The sequence below is a fragment of the Eleutherodactylus coqui genome, chromosome 5 (assembly GCF_035609145.1).
Source record: "Eleutherodactylus coqui strain aEleCoq1 chromosome 5, aEleCoq1.hap1, whole genome shotgun sequence".
Classification (NCBI taxonomy): domain Eukaryota; kingdom Metazoa; phylum Chordata; class Amphibia; order Anura; family Eleutherodactylidae; genus Eleutherodactylus; species Eleutherodactylus coqui.
Genome location: NC_089841.1, coordinates 93,178,431 through 93,205,473, shown reverse-complemented (window position 1 = coordinate 93,205,473; position 27,043 = coordinate 93,178,431). Strand labels below are relative to the sequence as shown.

At 44.7% G+C, this 27,043-nt stretch overlaps 1 protein-coding gene across 1 annotated transcript in view; it reads left to right on the top strand.

Moving 5' to 3' along the window:
• Positions 1–27,043, top strand: part of SV2C (synaptic vesicle glycoprotein 2C) — a 143,563-nt gene that overhangs the window by 40,836 nt on the left and 75,684 nt on the right. Inside the window, exons 2-3 of the mRNA XM_066601887.1 lie at positions 8,640–8,820; positions 26,566–26,717. Of these exons, the coding sequence (XP_066457984.1) occupies positions 8,640–8,820; positions 26,566–26,717 (333 nt within the window). The remainder of the gene's footprint in view (positions 1–8,639; positions 8,821–26,565; positions 26,718–27,043) is intronic.

The following is a 27,043-nucleotide window of genomic DNA, read 5'->3' as shown; positions in this document are numbered from 1 at the left end:
TCTGTAAAGTGACAATTGGGCACTTTGAAGGTCTGAAGAAGGTCATTTACGGAAAGCATTCACATTTGTCACAAGTGCCCTAAGTGTTTCTGGATATCAATAAATTAGACTTTTAATCAACACTTTGAGTGTGAAGTTTAGCAAACAATACTATGATATCAGTGCTGGGAACCTATGTCTAAAGTCCCTGGAGCAAATGATGCCCGACACTCATCCCTGCATGTCCTCACACCCGTGCTGCTGCACAGGAGCAAGTATCATTGGCTCGCAGCAGGTCGGCTGAAGGAGATTTCACTCCTCGCCCTCCCCCGCCCCTCTCCATTCACTTTAGCAGCAGCTGTTCAGTACTGAACGGCTGCTGTTTACACTAAACAATCATCGTTCAGGATTTTATGCAGCCTAAGCATTGAAAGATGAGCTGAACGATTATCGTTCAGTGTAAACAGCAGCCATTCAGTACTGAACGTCCGCTGTGTTAAGTGAATGGAGAGGGGTGGGGGAGAGCGAGGAGTTAAATTTCCTGCAGCCTCCCTTTTCCCCTGCTGGCCACTCTGTCAGAGAGCCAGAGATACTTGCTCCTGTGCAACAGCACGGGAGCTAGTATGTGCGGGGATGAGTCTTGGGCATCGTTTGCCTAACATCCGTCCCGTGTAAATGGGGCTTAAGGTTCCTTTTACATGGAATGAGAAATGGCTGAAAAGAGTGAACAAAGCAGTTGTTTGCTTTACAGTTTTATCAGTGTACACGCGCAGATAATGGTTTACGTTTTTTCATTGTTAGCTCTTTCACTCAATTGTTGGTTTTTCAGGGGACTGTGCCACGGAATGGGAATGACTGAATGAACACTTTTTATATCTAATGACTTGCAACCAACTGAACGATTATTTTTATGCCTGCATAAAATGAACAATGAATGATAAGCAAAGAAATTATCATTCAATCATTGGGCGTGTTTACACTGAACAATCAGTTAGTTTTGCATGATCCAACTATTTTTTGAATGAAAATCAGTACATGTAAAACGGCCTTTACTCAACTACTTAAATCAGAGTCCCATGATTTTCTATTCATGTGAAACTTCTGTAAGCTCCATTGCACCTAGAGTTGCCATCGGCCAGTTGGTAGTTACCTTCCAAGGCCTGTGATGGTAATTATGCTTTACTGGCAATATTGATTGCTGGTAAAAATAATTTAAACTGTGGCAGGGGACGGGCAGGGGGCTGAATGACCCACCTCTGCTTTCTCAGGACATCCAGCTAAGCTGCAACATTTTTTACAAGCAACATCTTCTCTCACACTGTCAGTTCTGGACACATCATGCTTTATGCTGAGGATAACCTGACTCCTTCCTCAAGAGATGGGCTAGGAGTCAGGGTATTCTCTGCTTATAGCACATTGTGCCTGGAGCATCTAACAGTGTGAGTGAAGTAAGAGGTTGCATGTAGAAATATTGCTATTACTAAATGGGGCCAGAGCCACATAGGGGACACTGTTACTAAGTGGGCCATATAGTGGCCACTATTAGTAATTGGGGCCCTATAGGGGACACTATTACTGATTAGGGCCACATAGGGGGCAGTATTACTAATTGGAGCTATATAAGGAATACTATTAATAAATAGGGCCACAGTTGAGGTGTTATTTATAATGCAGCTGCATAAAGGTATAGCCATCTAGTGTAATTCAGGTGCTTTTTATACATATATATGTAGATGCGAATTACCTGGCCTTATAACTTAAGGGTGGCTTTACACAGGACAAATATCATCTGAGTAGTCACTCGATAGAATGAATGTAAGCATGAGTTGTTCTGTGTAAACACGGCCGCAAATCAGGTGACTAGTAAGAATTTGTTTACTACTTGCTTTATTTCAGTTTACCTATAAATAGTCACTGGTTGATTCATTATCGTCTGGTGAAAGCAGGTAGTTTTGTGTCTTTCAACGACTAGCCAACAACTTGCAACACTGTTGCTTGTGTGCTTTTACACAAGTGAACAACTATCACGTGGTGTAAAGGCACACAAGCAACAGTAGTTTGTACATTAACAACTCACCGAAGTGACTTTTTTGAGTGACTATTCGTATAAAGTCATTATTAGTGATAGATCACACTGTGAATTTAGTCATAAGACTCAAGGTTGGACCAAGATTTGCAGCCCGTAATACCATTATGTGAGGCTGGTCTAACTCTGACGGCTCAATCCAGTCAATGTAACGCCTTGTTTTTCAACGTGAATACATAGCGGAGGAGCATAAAGCCATGTCGTTAGGAGATCCTCAGTCTTTGCCTCTGGGAAGAAGGTCTAGTATTAGCTGCAGTATTAGGATGGATTAAGTAGATCAGTTTTATCTTGTGTGTAAGGACTGGAAATGTGAAGGATATCACAACTGGGTAAATAGTAAAAGAAAACAGACAAAAGACGCCGAGCCAGTTCAGTGAAGTTCCACTGATTCATACGGTATAAGACACGGTATATTGACTGCCTGGCACCGGGTATGGTTGTAATTTGTTGAGGAAAAGTCAACTAAAAAAGACAATTAAACAAAACAAAAGAAAATGATGTCAACAGTAACAGTAGGACGAGGAACTGAAGCGTGGAGCGGCTCGGCACCTCGCACTGTTTCTTTTTGCAAATAATATTAGTGGAATAGATAGTGTTCATGAAAACTAAGCTGTAAAGCTCATTTAATACAGTCGCTGGTTCACCAGTTCACTGTAATGTTCATATGTATTCCCCTTATCACAGAAAACAGCTGTTACCAGGAAGGTTTCCTTGTGACAGTACAATCTATTACTCCTGATGACATCCACAGCTATACCTCTGTTGCTATAATACACGGCCAACAAATCATTCGAGGTAGAAAATAAACATAGAATATTACCTATACTAATACACGATTCATTACCTGCTATAACACCATCGGATAGGGGCAACAATAAAAAAAGGACTTCTAATTCATCATTTTTAAAGGAAGGATATGATATCAAGACTTTTTATGTTCTCTCTAAAACCAAGCTATGATATCCATCTCTTAAATGTTGCAAATATGAAAAGGCAGAACCAGAGGGTGAATATACATGCCACCCAAAGGACGTAATTGACACATACCAGACTTTTCAGGTGACCTTTCAGAATAAGCAGCTGCGTGTGTGCATAAGGAACAACACTATTTCTGTTTTTTATATGATATGTATCCTGCATTTTTCACCAGTTTTTACCCTGCAAGTTCTATCTTTGAGGCCCCATTTATGTAGAGAGCCAAACTAGGGGTGATGGTTTGGGCTGATGGTGTTGGCCGTCACTAAGTGAAGCACTTGCCAAATGGCTGTGCTACAGTGAAAGGCGGGGTGATGATGAAGGGATCGTCTCTGCTTCCAGGTATGTTGGTGTCGTGTAGTATAATGTCCCCATGTATTCCACAGACAGCATACAGGCCCGTAATAACCAACTAGGCTATTCACATGGCCAGTTTTTCATCCAGACCAATGGTGCCTAATGGTTCATGTGGAAAAGTCACCGTATGTCCCATTCTGATCGGTTTTCAGAAGTGAGAAGGCATTCAATGTGTTGAGCTCAGTGTATATCACACATCAAATGGGCAGCATCCATATGCCGTCCGATGTTTTTTGTGTCCACATCTTCAGACAGCACATGCCCACTGCCATCGGAAAAAGCTCTAATTCTCAGACTTCCTGGAGACAGTGGGTAGAGACTGCTGCTACGATGTCTTTCACACACAGCACACATAAGAGCACAGGAAGTCATTTTTTAAGCGATTTTGCTGTAATGATGGCCGCCATCTTTTTGGTTAGAGTTGGCCGGTTTCTTAAGGAACAGGAAGAACTAGATGCAGGTTAATCGTGTCATTTAAAGCTTCCTTTTGTTGGTTCTGATCTCCCTTTGATACAAGGCGGAGCTCCTTTATTGTTTAAGCCCTGGGACTTGAGCTTGGTGAATATAAATTGGTTATACACTTGTTTGTTCTTCCTAATTCATTTCTATCTTTTCTTCTAGTAGGCTTTTCTTGATGAGGTTAGATTTCAGGCTTCATTGTTCAGAAGACTCGTTAAAGGGGTTGTCCCGCGATGACAAGTTAAGTTAAACACTTCTGTATGGCCATATACATGCACTTTGTAATATACATCGTGCATGAAATATGTGCCATACAGAAGTTATATACTCACCTTCCCTGCGCTGGCATCCCCGTCTCCATGGTGCCGTCTAATTTCAGCGTCTAATCGCCCGATTAGACGCGCTTGCGCAGAAGGGTCTTCTCCCTTCTGGTCGGTCCGGGCACGAGCTGCGTTCTGGCTCCGCCCCCTTCTACGCGTCATTGCGTAGCTCCATCCCGTCACGTGTGCCGATTCCAGCCAATCAGGAGGCTGGAATTGGAAATGGACCGCACAGAGCCCACGGTGCACCATGGGAGAAGACCCGCGGTGCATCGTGGGTGAAGATCCCGGTGGCCATCTTGGAGGAAAAGAAGGAAGAAGTTGCAGAGAGGGGATTCGGGTAAGTAAAATTTTTTTTTAAAATTTCAACACATCCCTTGGGTTTGTCCTGCGTTGAACGGGGGGCCTATGCAAAAAAAAAAACCCCCGTTTCGGCGCGGGACAACCCCTTTAAACCAATCTTTTTATTAAGACCAAAGATTATAAATCCCCTGGCGCAGTGATATTTATCGATTGTGCTGAAACAATTTCGCGTCTCTCCTTTTGAACCATTGGAGGAAGTGGAACTAAAATATCTAACTTTAAAGACTTTGAGGTCAGCATTTTAAAGGGGGCTTTCAGCACTAAAATGTTATTTTAGTTAAATAAAGTGATTTGCACTTCTTCACTTTGTGATGACATTGGCATCACATGGTCAAACGTTTGGCGAAAAGCCAGTGTCCATTTAAGGGGCACTAACTTTTAACTCAACATCTGCTCAATTAATAGTCTATGTTCGTCTCATAAATCTTGTAATATACTTGCATTATAACATTTTTCATCTTACCACTGTAGATGAAGTGGTTGCTACTAGGGGTCTCCCTTCCAGCTCCTCTGTAATCCATTGCTTGTTGTGAGGTTTCACAGGCTGCTCCCTGCACTCACAGGCTGATGGATCTGTCAGAATGTCTTTTAATGTCCAACTCCTATAATCATCCTGTGACCGCAGAGGGGGTGGGCATTCAGATACTGTTTCCCTGCTGATTGGATCAGAGGCAGCGCAATGCAGCAGGGGAAGTGCAGGGAAGTAAGTACAGGATAGTGAACTACTGGCAGAATGGTAGGTTTGTAACAGCAAGCCAGCAGAAAAATGGGGAAGATCACTTGAAAATTAGAACTTAAAAAACATGAAACAGTGGCAAATGAGTGGGTACAGAGAATCTATTATATTTTAGATTCAGGTACTCTTTAAGCGATTGCCAACTTGCAGTGATGTTCTATTCATTAAAACTTCTGTTGAATCTTAACAAGCAGAATGATAAACTTCAAAGCACTACGGATGATCGATTTTTGTGTGTATGAATGATAAATTTACACATGAATAATATTTGTGATTCTGATTGTTCTTAGCACCATGGAGATGATGGAAAATGACAAGTTACCTGTCATCCATGCAATTTATAGTAAAAGCGGCAAAAGACATACAGACAGCCTTAACTAATAGAGGGTAACATTTTGAAGCTCCTAGATTGATTTAACATTCACTAGAGGGACATTTAAGAAGTGTTTGCTAAGGATTTAAAGAAGGCTTGAAACTTCTCTTGTCATCTCTACTTATTAACTACTTGTTTTCCCCCTAAAGTAGTAAGAAATCTGGGTTTATCAATCCCGTTATTCCTCCTGGAAATGTATGAATACATTTACAACTTGGTGCTGCCATTTCCCTTGTCAATGGTCCCCTTACACAGGCTTACATCAGTGCTGACAGTATCAGGCTGTGTAGGAACATACCAAATTGAAAAGGGGAATGGTAACACTCAACTGTTAATTTATTTATACATTTCCAGGAGGAACAATGGATGAACAACGCAATTCAGAGTTCTAAGAATAGATTCTTCTGAATTGTTATTTAATTGGGAAGACAAGGATTTTGCTGAAACACAGAGCTGAAAGCATCTCTTTAACTACATATACTAAGCCTAAGAATTTATGTTTTGCCAGCTAACAATGAGCAATAGAGATAGGAATCAGCAGAGTGCTATTTCATAGTGTTGCACTATGTTCACCCACATCGAAGTATGGTATTGCCATACAGATGCATTGCAAAAGATGTACCAGAAATTGCAGCAAAATGTTATCATGCACCAAAATTGGGAGCAACAGGACTGAGCATGCTCACCAGACGCTGAGTGATTGGTTGGTCCTGTGATATAAAACAGGACAATTTTATTTCTGCATAATAGATGCACTGATGCCAAAGGGAAGACTGGGAGAGCAGTTGTCTGTCCTACCTGGAGGCAAGCGAGAGAGCCACATCGCAATGGCCCTGAGTGTGGGAGGGGCTATCAGCAACAGCAAAGAGACATAGTAGCATAGTATGTTAGGCTGAAAGAAGACAATGCCCATCTAGTTCAGCCTGTTTCTACCCCATACCCTTGTTGATCCAGAGGAAGGCAAAAAAACTCATGAGGCAGAAGCCAATTTAGCCCATTTTGAGGGGAAAAAATCATTCCCGACTCCATAATGGCAGTCAGAATAATCCCTGACTCCGAGACCTGGATCAACAAACCTTCTGGTTATTTAATGTCTATATCATGTAATGTTGTACTGCTCTATAAACACATCTAGTCCCCTCTTAAACGCCTCTATCGGTTTTGCCATCACCACGTCCTCAGGCAGAGAGTTCCACAGTCTCACTGATCTTACAGTAAAGAACCCCCTCTGTGTTGGTGATGAAACCTGCTTTCTTCTTGACATAGTGGATGCCCTCTTGTTACCGTCACAGTCCTGGGTATAAACAGATCATGGGAGAGATCCTTGTATTGTCCCCTAATGTACTTATACATAGTTATTTGGTCACCCCTTAACTGTCTTTTTTCCAGGGTGAATAATCCCAATTTGGATAGCCTCTCTGTGTATTCCAGTCCTCCCATTCCGTTTATTAATTTAGTTGCCCTTCTTTGAACCCCCTCAATCACTGCAACATCTTTCCTGAGCAGCGGTGTCCAGAGCTGTGCGCAGTATTCCATGTGAGGCCTGACAGGTGCCTTATATAGTGGTAGAATAATGTTCCCGTCCCTCGCCCCTATAACTCTTTTACTGCACCCCAAGACTTTATTTGCTTTTGCAGCAGCTGACTGGCATTACTCCACTTAAGTCTATAGTCAACTAGTACCTCCTGATCTTTTTTCATATGACCTTTCCCTAACAGTACCCCATTTAGTGTATATTGGTGACATCCATTTCTCCTGCCCATGTGTGTGCATAACCTTACACTTTGCAATATTGAACTGCATTTTTCTACCCAAGCCCCTAGCTTATCTAGATCCATTTGCAGCCATACATTGTCCTCTGTTTTTTTAATTATCTTGTATAATTTCATATTATAGAATCCAGATGTATAAGATAAATAGACTCTCCCAGGTCCAGCCTTGAACTTACTTCATTGTAGAAGCTGATCAAGTTGGTCTGACATGATCGACCAAAGAGAGGAGCGGAGAGTAGTGCTCCTGACTCTGGACAATGCTGTGGGAGAGATTGGGTCAGTAGAAGCCATGACTCCGGCACATCAAGCTGTAAGTGAGGACGGCATTAGCATAGACTAAGTGTGCACACCATTAAAGGGATTTTTAGACATTTTCAACATTAGTGGCAGGGTGGGGGGGGGGGGGCAAGGTGTGTGTAAAATAAAAGACACACATATTTTCTCCCGCTGTGCATTGCTCCCCTGCCGCTGCTAGTTGGCGCTCCGGCCCTCTGTTTGCATCGGCAGCAGTAGTCACTTGTTTTGTTTACCCACTTAACAGCTGTAGCCAATTGGAGGCTGGTAGGGACATCATCAGTGATATCCCTTAAACCTGTTTCAGGCATTCTGGCCTGGTGACATTACCTGTCAGATGCCACAGCGCCGGACCACCAAGCCCACTGTTTGTCACCTGATAGGAGTAGCAGCGCAACCGTGGTCACCACCTCATCTCCCTCTACTCCCCCCTCCAAGTTTTGGGTCGCTTCAGCGCGGTCTCAGGATCCATTATTCAGAAGACTCATTAAACCAATCTTTCTATTAAAACTAATAAATTTCCCTGGCACAGTGATATTTATCGATTGTGCTGAAACAATGTTGCATCTCTACTTTCGAACCATTGGAGGAAGTGGAACTAAAGTACCTAACTTTAAAGACATTGGAGCTTATTTGCTGATACTGTCTAATAGACAGTGCAAACCTGGACTAGACAGTCTTAAATTGCACCAGATTTACCACATTAGCTCTGCTGAATGATAAATCTGGCACATGTTTAGACTGCCGAGTCCAACTTTAGACCACCTTTAAATTGGCTTAGTTTGTAACAAAAATTGCAAAACTGTGACCTAGCAGAGTCCACTGATAAGGGCTATGTGCAATTCATAGGTCACTGAACGACTGCCAACCATTACTGCTTTGTTCTAAAGTTATTGATAATTGTGATTCTCCTTCTTTCTTGCAGGCAGTATCGTGTATCTGGGGATGATGCTCGGAGCATTCTTCTGGGGAGGCCTAGCAGATAAAGTAGGACGGAAGCAGTCTCTCCTGATCTGCATGTCTGTCAATGGATTTTTTGCCTTCCTTTCCTCGTTTGTCCAAGGATATGGATTATTTCTAGTGTGTCGATTACTTTCTGGATTTGGGTAAAACAATTTTTAAAAATCTTTTTGCTTAGAATCTAAAACAATCTACTGTAATATACATCAGCAAATAATTCATTTGAAAGCATAATTTATGGTACCTGACACTGTATTAATAGTAAAGAGATTTAATAAAGCCTTAAGAGATTCTATTCATGAAGGTTGACTCCAAACTGCGCTCAGAGTTAGGCCTCATGTCCACGGACGGATTTGATTTGAGGAATCCGCGCAGGGCACCCACCTGGGAGATCCGCAAATCAAGCCAGCCATAGGAATGCATGGGCGGCCAGAAATTAATTAAAGCATGCAGATTTGATTTGCGGACCTTCTGGTCCAGAAAGCAAATTGCAGCATGCTCTATTTCTGTGCGGATCCTGTACTAACAGCTTCCATTGAAGTCTATGGAAGCCAACCGATCCGCGGCACACCAGCAGCTGACACTGCAGACGTGTCACAGATTTGCGGAAAAGCAGGAGTCCAAAAAAATAGTGTACTGCACATGCGCGCAGCGCGCCAGCCGGTGCGCCCACACACATCCTCAGTGCAGAAGAAAGAAGATCCGGATAGAAGGGAGAAGACCCAGACAGGTCCACAGAAGACCCGGACAGATGAAAAAATGTCCTTGGCCATGGGCTCCCACGGGTGGAATCTGACCCGCCCATGGACATAAGGCTTAATGGAAGCGGGATGTACCGGCTTCTCCCCACCCATCTTCAAATGAGGTGGTGAAATCCACAGAGAATCCACATCAAAATCTGTGGCAAATCTGGATGTAACTTCCACAGATTTTGTGTACTGTGCTGCATAATTTTTACAATTACGCAGTTTCCTATGTGGAACTATACTTAGGATATGTCAACATGGAGCAGAAATGCTGTGGATTTTCTGCACAGTAAGCTCAAAAACAGTGAGCGTATTAGTGCAAGAAGCGGGGTTTTTGGTCTTTTTCTGTAATATTCAAACTCTGCGCTATTGCGTGTGAGTTTGAAAAAGAAAAGCGGGAAGATAGGCCCCATCCTATCTCACTCTCTCACGTAATATTAATGTGCAAGAATCCCGATAGCATCCCGACTTCGTCAACTAAAATACACCTATCTGTTGAAGCCTTAAGGGCTCTACTGAGCGTATTTGTGCATGAACAAGTCGAAATCATTATTTTTTTACTGATTTAAATTTCACGCTATTGCACGTGGGTAAAAAAAAAAAAAGAGAGAGCGCGAGATAGGGAGACAGGTCCTGTCTAGAGATGAGCGAGCAAACCCGCTAAGGACAAATACTCGAGCGAGTATTGTCCTTTTCGAGTACCTGCCAGCTCGTGAGAAAAGAATCAGGTACCGGCGGGGGCGGGTGGCAGCAAGGAAGAGCGGGGGTGAACGGCGCGGATATCCCCCCCCCCCCTGCTCCGCCATGTTCACTCCCGCAACACAGCGCTCACCCCCGCAGGCACCCGAATCTTTTCTCAAGAGCGGGCATGTACTCGAAAAGGGCAATACTCGCTCGATTATTTGTCCTTAGCGAGCATGCTTGCTCACCTCTAGTCCTGTCCTATCTTTTCTGGCTCGTAGAAAAGCTATGTGTGAGAAAGACAGAGCAAGGCCTATCTTTTCTCACGTGTAGTAATATCGCGCAAGAAACATGATAGTCAAAACAAAACCACTGAAATCAATGGTTTTGTTTCATCCCATTTTACAGACGTGATTTTCACACCCGCAAAACAGGACGACGTCATAGTCATGTGTTTAACCACTAAATCTGCAGCATTTACAGTACAAGCTATGTGCATGCGATTTTGAAAAAATTGGCCAAAAGGGAAGGAAAAATTCTGTGCGGAATCTGCAATGAAATTGACATACGCTGTGGAATTTAAGGAATCTTTCACAAAAGGTGAATATTACCGCAATACGCACCTAGGGGCTCATGCCCATGGCTGGGTCAGATTCCACCTGCGAAATTTCACAGCGGAATCAGACCCGGTGCCCCCCAGAGACCCTATACTCCTCTCCGGATCCAGCACGAGCGTCTCGCCCGGCAAGTGCATGACGTGCCGGCGCTGGGTGGTGACACGGATTCTTGCGGTACTTCCGCCGTGCTCACAGCAAAAGTATTGTGGGATAGATGGCTTCCATTGACTGCAATGGAAGCCATCCGCACAATTTTCCTCATAGAATAGAACATGCTGCGATTCTCCCCCATGAGCGGACAATTGCAGTTGATTTCCGCTTGTGGGCAGGGGAGAATCATTTAACACAGCATGTCTATGGACGGACATTGCTGTGAAATTCGCGGCGATAATCCATCTGTGGGCATTTGGCCTAAAGATGCAGAAAATTCCGCAACAAAATCTGCAGGGTGGGGTACAGCGTGAATACTGGGGTACCCCAAGTGCTGTCTCCAGATCTAGCCCCAAGCCAAATCAGTAAGTGGCAAAGCACATCCACATCTGCTTGCTGACAATATACAATACATGCACTGTACCGCGGTAAACTACCAGAAGCCCAATAACTTCCTATTGAATGATGACTGCTCACTAATGAATATATCGATGGCTGACTTTCTAAGGAAGCATATTGATTGCATGTGGTTTTAATTAAATGGAGTAATTGATTGTTATGTTGTAGGCTTGAAGTATGTGAAGAAATGGCAATATAATTCTACCCAGAGTCTAAAGTTTCTACATGAATCTATAATATGGTGTGCTGGATGTGTCATTGGGTTATATGTTAGCATTGCTCTAGACTGCAAAGACAGGGAAATAGCATTTCATCTGAGCAGTAGTATGATATGTAGTCAATAGCAAAAGCAGATTGGAGGTTACTATTGACTAAATTGTTAATGGCTCACTGAAGCTATGCATACATCAGAGCATTAATATTTTCTTTTATGGTCTCTTTACTTAATCTGCTTTGTACCCAAGTAATAACATTTACACCTTTTTATGAATGTTCCTATCCTCAGAGCAAAATTGTTTATCAGCAACTGTTTGTGATTGCAAGATGCTCTTCTTACTGTAAACTAGAAGAGGATATTTCAGCCATTATAGCAGGCCATGGATACTTATCTTGAGTCACTGCTCCCCCCCCCCTCCCAATGAATATACAGTTTTTACAATAATTTCCTGTCCTGATTTCTCCTGCCCTGTGCTCCTATTTCCATACCTGACTTATTGATATTAATCTCATACTCCTACCATTAAAAGTGTTTTACCATTGCCAAAAAAACTTTCCAACCTGCTGGCCCCGATGTAAAATAAAAAAACAAACAAAATGCACCTCTCCTCTGCCACCCTGAAAGGTACCTAAGTAGCACCCACGGCCCTGGCAACCGCATCCCGGTGTATGGGCAGCAGACGTCAGGGGACCTCTGTGGCCAATCAGAGACTGGAGAATCACTGTCCCAAACTCCTAGCATCATGGCGCCCAGGATGTGAACGCTGATACCAGGAATTCAGATGGTTACACTGCAGACTCTGAATAGTCACAGCAATCACCTCAAGTCCGTCAGCTGTACACTTGGAAGCTGGGGCCATGGGAGCAGCTCAGCTGCTTCCCGGGGTGGGGGTGGGGTAGAAGAGAGGTGAATATAGTCTGTTCTTTTATTATAAGCTGGGCCCAGCTGGTTGTAAACTTTTTTGGCAGTGATAAAACCCTTTTAAGCCTAGTAGTATCAATTCTACAAGTACCTCTTCCTCCCAACTTTTTCCCCTGCTAAGTCATACGTGTTTATAGGAGGCCCAAAGATTGCCCGTATGGCTTCAGTCTTGCCAGTACCTGTCAGGGATACTGTTTTTTCTCTGGATAGAGTAGTGAACTACAATATTCCATCTTGTTCTGTAAAAAAGTATCTATTAATCTGTTGATATTACCCTATGGGTGATGGTTGCCACTGTATGACCTTTATCACAGGGATCCTTTTTATAGATATACCTTGAGCTTTAGTCTAGTTTTTCATGATGAATCCATTAAAGATACAGGATACCAACAGATACCATAATTAGTCTATGGGTGATGGATCCATTAAGCAGAGGCCTAACTGTTGCATTAATCATCCATAGGCTATAATGGTTATTTGATCTATCATGAAAAAGCTTGCAAGGCATCGGTCACAATCTTCGATTAAGGCCTCATTCACACGGGCGTGGTTTTCACGCATAATTGGCACATGAAAAAAATTGCGTCTATTAGAACCAATAGTCTCCTATAGAAACGTGCAGATAAAGGAATTTTAGACGAGCAAAAAACGCGCACATTAAAGGCCTCTTTCACACACGCTACAAAATCGTGAGATTTTATAGCAATGCGACATCGCTACAAAGCACATGTATGGGAAGCCCATGGTTTCCAATGGGTTCTTCCACATGAGAGATGTTTTGTAGCCTGAAAGAACCCATTGGAAACCATGAGCTTCACATACATGCGTTTTGTAGCAAAGTTGCATTGCTACAAAATTGCGAGATTTTGTTGCCCATGTGAAATAGGCCAAAAAGATAGGACATGCGTGACTACCATCAAGACTGGAGGCTATGGGGCTTTGTCTGCTGTTTTATTATTTTGGTGTACCTCACCACAACATTTTCCAATTGTTGCTACTGAGTCTGACCTTTCTTACTAGGCAGTAGCATAGAGATAAGGGTAGCACCACTTAACAGTTAGGATATTGTTCCAGATTTTAGTATTTGGCTCTTCTGGTATCATTTATATTGGCCAAGGTAGATATTACCAAGTCTATTTGTGGTGGCCTAGTCCTTCACCTTGGACAGAGCACCCTGGCTATTTACTACGGATCCTTCCACCTGAGAGGACACGTATACAAAAGTAGTGGGCATTTTTCCCCCTTTATATAGCCATAAACCCTGATCTAGGTAGCGGAGCTACTAGTTAAGACTTTTTGACTTCCCTTTGTTTTCACCTTGACGACTCTAGTGAGAAGTCCTCCGCTATTTTCCAATTAGCACTACAAATTGGTATATAGGTTCACCTTTGGTTCGTGAAGAGACGGTTACACGGCAGAAACGCGTCAAGCTAGTGAACCAATTTTTTCTGTCAAAGCAATGTATTGAAAGCTTTTGAAGAATCACTGTGAACTAACCAGTGCTGAGTAATAGGTGGGGACACTGGTGTTGTGCCTCACCTAATCTAATCTATTCCCTTATCTGACTGGACGGGATTGATTCTACTGAGGGCATTTTGGGGGGCTTTATCCATACTGTTAGCCTTTTCGTGCCACTCTTAGTCCAAACACCACATCTGGGTTCTCTTCTCCCAAATCAGATAAGGGAGTAGTAATTGTTTTATGTAATTGTTTGTCCTTTTTGAGCCTTCCTTTTTTAAATGTATACCGTTTTATTAATGGCAGCCTATTATTCTGTCAAGATTTCAGTTTGAACCCCTGTTTTTAGTGAATTGAAAGGAACCCAAGGATATAGAAGGAAATGGGATGTTAATGGTTTTTAAAATAATCAACACCATAACAGAAACCTGACAGACCCCGCTGTAGTTAATAGGGTCCATCCGGGGCCACCGGTGTCTGGTAGATGCTGGATCCAGCACTACTGTGAATCTCCATGTTCTGCTCCTATAACGCCAATATTAATGTGACCTGAGCTCGATCTGCACATATTTACTCTAGTTACCTCATCCATGATGCGGGGTTCTGACACTTCTCTGAATCAAAATCTGCACCCAATAGCATTCAAGTGTATTCGGATTGGATTTTCTTCCTCCCAAATCAGCAGCACTTTCGATGCAAGAATTGACATATTACTTTTTTCCCACAACCAAGTGAAATGGAAAACTTTACGGCAACAATTCCCATTGAATGGAATATATTAAACAAGTAGAGTCTGACATAGATTTCAACGATGGTATCTGTGCACAAAATACTCCATGTGCAAAACTGTCTTGTAGATGATCTTCTTTGAAGTACCCAAGTATTATAACTGAAGCACCTCACTGATCTGCAGAATGAAGGAACTTTGGCATTTGTCCTATACAGCAGCACTTCCAGTCCACCAACTATGCAAGAAACGGCAACATGACTCCATTCCAATTAGGCCTCCAGCACACTTGGCTGTTTGGGACTGTGCAAGGCTATGCTCATGGACGTTTGAAAACGCTCAAAGAGTATCCAATTCCTGTCCTTTTCATGGAGGAGAAATCGGACATGCCAATAAAATACTAATAATAAGTAATAATGCTAATAATAAAATACTGTGATCTTCTAGATTGCTACAAAACTTCACAGCTCTTATAGCTCACAGACAAATCTGCTCCCAAAATAATTAATTCCAGTAATAGCTGTCACTTAATATTGGATCTTCCCTGTGATTTATGATATGGAGATCTACTTTATTGGGTCTGTCAGACTTGCAAATACCAATTTTTCATGTTTTAGATAATGGGAATTTGGGCAGGTGATAAATAACACAAAATTGTGTGTCAATATTAATCTACAAACACGTGAATTATTTTTTAAACGGTTTTTAGCTTCTTATACTGCATGTCTGTCTGAAAGTAAATATGTGCATTTCATAGTAATACTATTACTTAACGTGAGAGTATTCACTATTTTCTGCATTTACTATTCCGCTTAATGGTGGCAATCTGTATGAAGTTCTCACTAGGTAGCCTTCACAAGATTAGAAAAAAGGGTCTGCTCATTTTGTTCACAGTGAGATTGTTAAATGTTAACCCCTTCCTGCCCCATGGCAGGAAGGGGATGGAAGAGGTACAAGTGAAATGCCTTACATGAGCATCAGGCTCAACGCGGTTCTGCTGCAATGGCAGAGAATTATAATCCCTGCCATTAACCCCCTAAATACTATGATCACTGCTGATGCAACTGAATAGCAAAGGGTTGCCATAGCAACATGACTATCTCCACGGTCTGATTTGGCTTGGTAATATACTTCAGTACAGAAATACTGCAGTGTATTATCTAAGTGATCATAGGATCGCAGATTCAAGTCCCTTCTTAGTCCTCGGTCAGACGGGCGTTTTTTCGCACGATTTGCGCATGCGATCTGCGCATAAATAGAACCATTGCTTTGCAATGGGATCGGTTACATGGCCGCTTTTTATGCGGATGTCCGATAAATTATAGGACACGAGGAATCGCAGATCGCGCCCATCTGCGTTCTGCGATTCCTTGTGTTCTATATATGCGCTCAATGGGGCCGGCGGCAGCAGCGCCGACCTCATTGAGAACATATACTACAAAGATCATTCTCCTCTGCCACAGCTGTAACAGAAGAACGATGTTCGCCCATTGAATTCAATGGAGCCGGCAATACAGCCGGCTCCATTGAATTTCAATGGGTTGGACAGCGCTCCTTTGATCGGGCCCGTTTCGCCTAAAACGCTGCTAGCAGCAGATATTTCGGCGAATCGTCTGCCCCGGTCACGCGATTTGCGGATGCGCATCCGTCATGAGATCCGCAAATCGCGGCAAAAAACGGTCGTCTGACCGAGGCCTCACAGTGCGGGCATCAGCTGTTTATTACAGTTGACACCCACGGGCAATAGCTGCAAGCAGCCGCGTGGCTGTTCAGCGCTATTAACACTTTAAATGCCACTGTAAGTTCTCAGGGAGCCGTATGGGTGTCATGGCAGCCGGGGGGGGGGGGGGGGGGCCTTCCCAGAAAAAATACAATTAAAAGCGATCAAAAAGTTGTATGCATTCCGAAATTGTACCAACGTAAACTACAATATGTATCACAAAAAATGAGCCCTCGCACAACTACGTCGACATAAAAAAAAAAAGGTATTGCGCACAGAAGATGGCGGCAGAAAATAATTAGAAAAATTTAATGTCTTTAAAAAATATAAAGGTAGTACAGCAACAAAAAAAAAACTACACGAGTTTGGTATCGTAGTAATCGTACTGATCCATACAATAAAGTTATGTCATTTTTGTTGCAGTTTTTTTCGCCGTAGAAACAAGACGCACTGAAAGATGGCGGAATTTTTATTTTTTTTTCATTTTACCCCACTTTTTAAAAGTATTTCAGTACATTATGTGGTACATTAAATACTACCATTGAAAAATACAACTCATCCTGCAAAAAACAAGTCATACAGTGACGTCGATGTATAAATAAAGGAGTTACGATTTTTTAAAAGGGGGGAGGAACAACTAAAATGGAAAAGAAAAAATGGCTGCGTCCTTAGGGGGTTAAAAAATCCAATAAAAAAAAATATATATATATATATTTTTTTTTTTTAATTTTGCGCATTTTTCCTTTTTTCAAAAAATAATGAATTAAGTAATACATATATGATAGAGCTGCATTCATAATGACCTTTACAATAAATTGAACACATTTTTTATCCGTCTCAGCAAAAGCGATAAAAAATGCCAAAATGCTTTTCTTGTTCATTTCATTGCTCAGAAAATGCAATAAAAGCGATCAAATTGTCATATATTCCCCAAAATGGCATCCATAAAAACTGCAGCTTATCACACACAAATAAAGCCATTACATATCTCTGTTCATGGAAAAATAAAAAAAAATATGGGTCTTTGAATGCAGCAATGCCAAAAAGACATTAATTCCCCCCCCCCCAAAAGTTATTGTGCAAAAGTTGAAAAACCTTAAAAAATGTTTGGTAGGGAAACTAAACTACCCTACATGCTACGCTGGGAAACAGATCTTGGCATCTCCCTGTCACTACCACGTTGGCATCACTGCTGCACCTCTATCACAAAAGGTAGCCACCAAGTAACCCTTGCAGAATCGTCAATTAAAATCTTACACAGATCATATATAGTACCTACAATAAAACATAAATATTCCCCCTCGACTTCCCCGAACTGCTTTAGGGGCTGTAACAGCCTGGGCACAATAACCCACATCTGGTGGACCTGCCCACGGGTGGCCAGGCTATGGAAAGAAGTTTCCAGACTTATTTCTGGGGTTCTGGACAAGGTATTCCGCCTGGTGGCATCTGTCTGTCTACTAGCTGACAAGCCTTTAGGCTATAACAACCAACAACATAAACTTTCTCAACAAATATGTATGGCAACGAGAATCTATATTGCATCCCAATGGATGAAACCCACTCTATCTCTAGAACCGATAACCGCCGGGGTATCAAGAATGATACTCTACGAGAAATTAACAGCTATGAGAGAAGATAACATGGAACTATTTTTAAAGACCTGGAGACCCTGGGCGGAATACCTGGAAATACCGGGCCTGGCTAGACCCCTTAGTGCATAAAAGGAAGAAACGCAAGGAATGAATAACCCCACAGCCTAAAGACAAAGGTAACGAATAAATAAAAAAAAAACCCATAGAGAACAAATGCCCTGGCGAAAAACTTATGAAGAGAGACCGACCAGTCTCAAGAACAGGGATACATACTTAAACAAAAGGTTAAAGACACACTGCAGCATATGGTAAAACAGGCAAGAGGTGGGATGGATGGAGGGGGGGGGGGGAGAGACAACTCACAAACAAAAACTCACAAACATGATCAGCCAGTGTGGACTCACAAATGTTTATCTTGTTTATTAAATGTTATGTCATTCTCAAATACATTTAAACTTGCTATGTACCAGAGAACTCACAATCTTAAAAAATTATTCTCACAAGCTTGTTCTATAAGACCCCCTGCGTGGGGAAAAATCAGACTATATCTTACTGTTAAAATTGATAACTTAATAAAATATTTTGAGACTAGAGAGTGAACGTACTCGTCCGAGCTTGATGCTCGGCATCCCCACATTCATCGCACAATTAATGGGTCCATGCAGGAGACCTTTATTAGAAAATGAGCAGTGTGAGCAGGTCCTGTCGTGGATGGCAGAAAGTGCTTCGAGCAACCTATCGTCCACCCACAGTTCTGCGCCGTCCACTGCTGCAAATCCGAATCCTCTGTCTGCTGCTCCTCCTTCCTCCCAGCCTCCTCACTCCACTACAATGACACATGCTCAGGAGCGGGAAGACTCCCAGGAACTGTTCTCGGGCCCCTGCTCAGATTGGGCAGCAGTGGTTCCTCTCCCACCAGAGGAGTTTATCGTCACTGATGCCCAACCATTGGAAAGTTCCCGGGGTCCGGGGGATGAGGCTGGGGACTTCCGGCAGCTGTCTCAAGACCTTTCAGTGGGTGAGGAGGACGATGACGATGAGACACAGTTGTCTATCGGTGAGGTAGTAGTAAGGGCAGTAAGTCCGAGGGAGGAGCGCACAGAGGATTCTGAGGAAGAGCAGCAGGACGATGAGGTGACTGACCCCACCTGGTTTGCAACGCCTACTCAGGACAGGTCTTCAGAGGGGGAGGCAAGGGCAGCAGCAGGGCAGGTTGCAAGAGGCAGTGCGGTGGCCTGGGGTAGAGGCAGGGCCAGACCGAATAATCCACCAACTGTTTCCCAAAGCGCACCCTCGCGCCATGCCACCCTGCAGAGGCCAAGGTGCTCTAAGGTCTGGCAGTTTTTCACAGAGACGCCTGACGACCGACGAACAGTGGTGTGCAACCTTTGTCGCGCCAAGATCAGCCGGGGAGCCACCACCAACAGCCTCACCACCACCAGCATGCGCAGACATATGATGGCCAAGCACCCCACAAGGTGGGACGAAGGCCGTTCACCGCCTCCGGTTTGCACCGCTGCCTCTCCCCCTGTGCCCCAACCTGCCACTGAGATCCAACCCCGCTCTGAGGACACAGGCACTACCGTCTCCTGGCCTGCACCCACACCCTCACCTCCGCTGTCCTCGGCCCAATCCACCAATGTCTCGCACCGCACCGTCCAGCCGTCGCTAGCGCAAGTGTTTGAGCGCAAGCGCAAGTACGCCGCCACGCACCCACACGCTCAAGCGTTAACCGTCCACATAGCCAAATTTATCAGCCTTGAGATGCTGCCGTATAGGGTTGTGGAAACGGAGTCCTTCAAAAGTATGATGGCGGCGGCGGCCCCGCGCTACTCAGTTCCCAGTCGCCACTACTTTTCCCGATGTGCCGTCCCAGCCCTGCATGACCACGTCTCCCGCAACATTGTACGCGCCCTCACCAACGCGGTTACTGCCAAGGTCCACTTAACAACGGACACATGGACAAGCACAGGCCGGCAGGGCCACTACATCTCCCTGACGGCACATTGGGTGAATTTAGTGGAGGCTGGGACAGAGTCAGAGCCTGGGACCGCTCACGTCCTACCCACCCGCAGAATTGCGGGCCCCAGCTCGGTGGTGGTATTTGCGGCGGTGTATGCTTCCTCCACTAAAGCACCCTCCTCCTCCAACGCAACCTCTGTCTCACAATCAAGATGTGTCAGCAGCAGCAGCACGTCGCCAGCAGTCGGTGTCGCGCGGCGTGGCAGCACAGCGGTGGCCAAGCGTCAGCAGGCCGTGCTGAAACTACTCAGCTTAGGAGATAAGAGGCACACGGCCCACGAACTGCTGCAGGGTCTGACAGAGCAGACCGACCGCTGGCTTGCGCCGCTGAGCCTCCAACCGGGCATGGTCGTGTGTGACAACGGGCGTAACCTGGTGGCGGCTCTGCAGCTCGGCAGCCTCACGCACGTGCCATGCCTGGCCCACGTCTTTAATTTGGTGGTTCAGCGCTTTCTGAAAAGCTACCCACGCTTGTCAGACCTGCTCGGAAAGGTGCGCCGGCTCTGCGCACATTTCCGCAAGTCCCACACGGACGCTGCCACCCTGCGCACCCTGCAACATCGGTTTAATCTGCCAGTGCACCGACTGCTGTGCGACGTGCCCACATGGTGGAACTCTACGCTCCACATGTTGGCCAGGCTCTATGAGCAGCGTAGAGCTATAGTGGAATACCAACTCCAACATGGGCGGCGCAGTGGGAGTCAGCCTCCTCAATTATTTTCAGAAGAGTGGGCCTGGTTGGCAGACATCTGCCAAGTCCTTCGAAACTTTGAGGAGTCTACCCAGGTGGTGAGCGGCGATGCTGCAATCATTAGCGTCACCATTCCTCTGCTACGCATCTTGAGAAGTTCCCTGCAAAGCATAAAGGCAGATGCTTTGCGCTCGGAAACGGAGGCGGGGGAAGACAGTATGTCGCTGGATAGTCAGAGCACCCTCCTGTCTATATCTCAGCGCGTTCAGGAGGAGGAGGAGGAGCATGAGGAGGATGAGGAGGAGGGGGAAGAGACAGCTTGGCCCACTGCTGACGGTACTCATGCTGCTTGCCTGTCATCCTTTCAGCGTGTATGGCCTGAGGAGGAGGAGGAGGAGGAGGATCCTGAAAGTGATCTTCCTAGTGAAGACAGCCATGTGTTGCGTACAGGTACCCTGGCACACATGGCTGAATTCATGTTAGGATGCCTTTCTCGTGACCCTCGCGTTACACGCATTCTGGCCACTACGGATTACTGGGTGTACACACTGCTCGACCCACGGTATAAGGAGAACCTTTCCACTCTCATTCCCGAAGAGGAAAGGGGTTCGAGAGTGTTGCTATACCACAGGACCCTGGCGGACAAGCTGATGGTAAAATTCCCATCCGACAGCGCTAGTGGCAGAAGGCGCAGTTCCGAGGGCCAGGTAGCAGGGGAGGTGCGGAGATCGAGCAGCATGTACAGCACAGGCAGTGCAACAGTCTTTAAGGCCCTGGACAGCTTTATGGCTCCCCAGCAAGACTGTGTCACCGCTCCCCAGTCAAGGCTGAGTCGGCGGGAGCACTGTAAAAGGATGGTGAGGGAGTACGTAGCCGATCGCACGACCGTCCTCCGTGACGCCTCTGCCACCTACAACTACTGGGTGTCGAAGCTGGACACGTGGCCTGAACTCGCGCTGTATGCCCTGGAGGTGCTTGCTTGTCCTGCGGCTAGCGTCTTGTCAGAGAGGGTGTTTAGTGCGGCTGGGGGAATCATCATAGATAAGCGTACCCGCCTGTCAACCGACGGTGCCGACAGGCTTACACTCATCAAGATGAACAAAGCCTGGATTTCCCCAGACTTCTCTTCTCCACCAGTGGACAGCAGCGATACCTAAGCAATACGTAGGCTGCACCCGCGGATGGAAGCATCGTTCTCTCTCACCATCCAAAACGGGGACATTTCTGCTTCATCAATCTGTGTATAATATTCCTCCTCCTCCTCCTCCTGAAACCTCACGTAATCCCGCCGAACGGGCAATTTTTCTTAGGGTCACAAGGCTCACTCATATAATTTTTCTAAACAATTTTTATACGTTTCAATGCTCTTAAAAGCATTAAAACTTTAACTTGAACCAATTTTTCGTTAAACTGGGCTGCCTCCAGGCCTAGTTACCACTTAAGCCACATTAACCAAAGCGATTAATGGGTTTCACCTGCCATCTTGGTTGGGCATGGCCAATTTTTTCTGAGGTACATTACTACTGTTGGTACACCAATTTTTTTGGGCCCTGACCTACAGTGTAATCATAGTAATTTCTATGTTCTTCGCCTGCACTCATGGTACAGAAAGGTGTGTGGGGTTGGCCTACACTTTAGCTACATAAATGTAACTGGGGCCTTGTCTATACTGCAGCTACTGAAATGTGAAAGAGACTGTTATCTCCCTAAACTGCTGCAATGGGAATGTTACTGGGGCCTGTCTTGAGTGCTACTATTACTGAAATGGAACTAAGACTGCGCTCCCCCTATACTGCTGCTAGTGATATGTTAGTGGGGCCTGTCCCTAATGCTACCGCTGAAATGTTAATAATTCTGGGCTCTGCCTATACCACTGCTAATGGTATGTCACTGGGGTGTGGAAACAGAGGCTTCACAAAGACATGATGGCGGCGAGGCCATTTCCCACCAACGCTGTTACTGTAACGGTGCATATAACCACGGACACGTGTAGAGGACACATAGTGCCTCCAAAACATCCCCCTCCTCCTCCAACAATGAAAACATTCTTGGCAAATACCTTTGCATTGGTCCGTCTGGTGGCAGTCCAAGAATTTCACCTTTAACGACACAACAAGAGAGCACCACCACCATCCCCCCGCCACGGCCCACTTAATCCTGGCCACATTCCGAAAACCAACTACATAAAACCGCGCTACCAGGTCCGCAGTCACCACCACATTACCACCAACGAGGTTACTGTTAAGGTACATATTACCAATCTGACTGGGGCATGCAGTGTGGGCCGAAGCCCACCTGCATTAACCACGACATTACCTCAGCTGTGATGGGCAATGCAATGGGATATTTTTATGTACTACCGGTGGGTTCCAGGGAGCCACCCATGCTGTAGATGCACACGGAGTTTAACCTACATCTGTCCACTTGTAAAGAACCCCAGTCAGACTGGGGCATGCAGTGTGGGCCGAAGCCCACCTGCATTAACCACGACATTACCTCAGCTGTGATGGGCACTGCAATGGGATACATTTATGTACAGCGGGTGGGTTCCAGGGAGCCACCCATGCTGTGGGTGCACACGGAATTCCCATTGCGGAGTTGTACCTGCCTGTGACTATTTATAAAAAAACGCGGTCTGACTGGGGCATGCAGACACCTTGACAGAATGAATAGTGTGTGGCACATAGGTTCCCCATTGCTATGCCCACGTGTGCAGCTCCAGATGGAGGAGGCACAGGATTGGATTTCTCATTGCTTCTGTACAGCATTGTGGACTATCGGCCCGCCCCTTTTATGGGGGGGTCGCTGCCTAGCCATGCCAACCCTCTGCAGTGTGTGCCTGCTTTTCCTGTGGCAGACGCACTTATAAATAGACATGAGTGTGGCGTGGCATGAGGGCAGCTGAAGGCTGGGCAGGGACAGTTTGGTGTGCGCTGTGGACACTGGGTCGTGGGGGGGGGGTTGGGCAGCATGTAACCCAGGAGAAGTGGCAATGGAGTGTCATACAGGCAGTGATTGTGCTTTGTTGGAGGTAGTGTGGTGCTTAGCTAAGGTATGCATTGCTAATGAGGGCTTTTCAGAAGTAAAAGTTGTTGGCAGGGGGGGGGGGGCACTCTTGCCACTATTGTGGCTTAATAGTGGGACCTGTGAACTTGAGATGCAGCCCAACATGTAGCCCCTCGCCTGCCCTATCCGTTGCTGTGTCGTTCCCATCACTTTCTTGAATTGCCCAGATTTTCACACATGAAAACCTTAGCGAGCATCGGCGAAATACAAAAATGCTCGGGTCGCCCATTGACTTCAATGGGGTTCGTTACTCGAAACGAACCCTCGAGCATCGCGATAATTTCGTCCCGAGTAACGAGCACCCGAGCATTTTGGTGCTCGCTTATCTCTATTTGAGACAAAAAATGTTTGGTAGTGTCGTAACCATACCGACCTGCAGAAAATAGTTATTTTGTCATTTATACCACATAGTGAATACCAATACAAAAAGCTATTGCAGAATAGATGTGTTTTCACCCTGTCCCCCCTAAAAGTTAATAAAAGTTATACATTTTTTATATGTACCTTAAAATGGTACTAATAAGAACTACAGATCACATCACAAACAAGCCCTCATACGACTATGTATACGGAAATATAACGTTATGGCTTTCGAAAAGTGGACGCGAAAATCCCGCAAAATTGCTGTGTTCTTAAGGCCTCTTTCACACAGGCGACAGCGATAGCGCTGCTACAAAATCGCTGTGACATCGCTGCTATGTACACATGATTTTGTAGAATCAGTGATGCTTTTTTCTTGAGAAAAGTGTAGCAGCAAGTGTCAATGCTACCTGTAATTTTATTGCATGATTAAATCGCGCAATTTTGTCAGGAGAAACTTAATAGGAGTTTCTAATGTTAAAATCACATCGCATCGCAAGTTTGTGCTATGCGATAAATAAGGAAGGCTCCATAGGGAAACATGGGCTATAAAAAAAATTTGAAAATCGCAGCTGTATAGCGCATGCCACGATTTTGTATTCTCGCAATGTAGCAGCCTACAAAACATCATTAATGTGAAAGAATCCATAGGAAAGCATGGGCTCTACATACATGCAATTTGTAGTGCTGTCTCCCAGTGAAGTCAGCGCACAGCACGAAAATATGACACTTTTCAGAGTCCTGTGCATGTACTCTCCCATGCAAGTCTAAGGGAGAGCAATCACACGGGACTCTGAAAAAAAGTTGGATTTTCGTGCCATGCACGTACTTCAGTGGGTGACAGTGTTGGATTGCAGGATCAGCTGAGTGTAAAAGATATATCCCCAAACCCCTGTCACTTCCCCTAACAGCACTAAGTTTTGGTGGTGGCGGGGATGTAACAAGTTTCCTTTAACCCATTAGTGACAGCACCATAGTGTTTTTACGTCCTAGCTAACTGGGCTTTAATCCCACAGGATGTAAAAACATGCTTCCTCTTAGGATTAAAGCCCTGCAGGCTATGGACGTGACAGGTCCCTGCTGCAGCAACATGGAGCTGTCATCCCGGGCTACGGGGAGCCCCCCCCCCCCCCCCTTCCCGGCAATGCGATTGGTGCTATCGCAATAAAGTGAATAAAAAGTAAAAAAAAGCATTTTCCACTTTTCTGCAATAAAAAACCCTTTTTTGGGAATCTTTCTTCTTCTAAATCACTGCATTCATAGTCCTATAACTTTTGTATTTTTGCATGTATGGAGCTATGTGAGGGCTTATTGTTTGCTAGACAAGCACTGGTTTTTATTGGTAAGATTTTGAGGTACAAACGGCTTTTTTGATCACTTTCATTGTGTTTTTGGAAGGCAAAATGCTAAAAATTAACATTTTGCCTCAGTTTTTTAGGAGTTTTTTTTTAAAGTTTTTTGCCACGCAAGATAAAAAGCATGTTTTACTCATTGTACGTGTCGTTACGAACGCAACAATACCAAATATGTGGGATTTTTAAAAAGATTTGATGCTAATATGAGAAAAAGTTTTTTTAAACATTTTTTTTAACATTTTTATTTTTTGTACATTATTTTGATCTTTTTTTTACACCATTTGTGTCCCTCAGAGGGACTTACACCATAGCACCTATGATAAGGCATTGCAGGACTTTTCTCCTGCAATGCCTTATCGCTTATTACAGCGATCATAGGTAATGGCAATACAGGACGCCAGTATCTGGCATCCTGTTGCCATGGCAACCAGAAGGGCTCTCTGCGATTATATCGCAAGAGCCCGATAACATCACAAAGGGGGCGCGCTCCCTCTGTGAACCCTTCCCATGCCTTCTACCTTCCCTTCTACATAGATCGCGTCAGGCAAGGGGTTAACAGTAGGGAGGCACATCTCCAATGCACCCCCGCTGTTGCAGCGGGAGGCTGGCTATCAGTAACTGCTGGCTCCTGTTGCCGGATAGCACGAGATCTCATATGATCTTGTGCTATCCACATAACGTAAGGGTACGTCCAGTTGCGGGAAGAACACTGCTGCCATGACGTACCCTTACGTCATATGGAGGAAAGGAGTTAAAGAGCAACTAGGACTAAGCTGCATCACCAGATATAGCTTATGAAATATGTATAGGCATGGGCATTTTATATGCTTGTCATTATGCAATGCCCACTGGAGTAAGATGCAGCAAATGTTTTAAGAGGCACACATACTCAAAATTTTGGTCATACCATGCATAACATCACTTTCTGACATAACTTATAGTAAATTTTTTGGGTTGCAGGTAACCTACCGCTTGCTCTATATCCCTCCACTTTTTTTCACAAAAGGTTTAAGGATGATGGGAAAAGGGCAAAAGATCGTTAATTTTTGTGCAAAAATTTGCATCAATTTCATACCAGAATTCTGTCATGCGACCCTTATTAAATTTGTCCCGATATGGTCAGCAAATTCAGCCTAAATTGATATATCTATTTCATTATCTTACAGGATTGGTGGAGCCCTTCCAACTGCATTTTCCTACTTTTCGGAAGTCCTTGCAAGAGAAAAGCGAGGAGAACATCTCAGTTGGTTGTGTATGTTTTGGATGATTGGAGGAATATATGCTTCAGCCATGGCATGGGCCATAATTCCACATTATGGTAAGTGGTATTTGTGTTTGTAATGCTTTACAAGAGCCACATTCAATGCTATAGCACTTCATCTTTCTAGCAGAACACCAAACACAATGGCATAGTTGGCATTGACAGGCTGAGAAGGTGTTGCCAGAACTTAAAGACATTGAGGGACACATTCCTGAGTGAGAAGTGAGTACAACATCTAGCAGGAGAGACACTGGGAGCCCCCCTGAGCTCAACGGAACCCTGAGAAGATAACGGAGCCCCGATCTGCTGTTAGGGAGATACATTGCTAGTTCTGCTTTTACAAGGCCCATGTGCCAAGGCTTGTGTAATCGGAAAACGGTTAA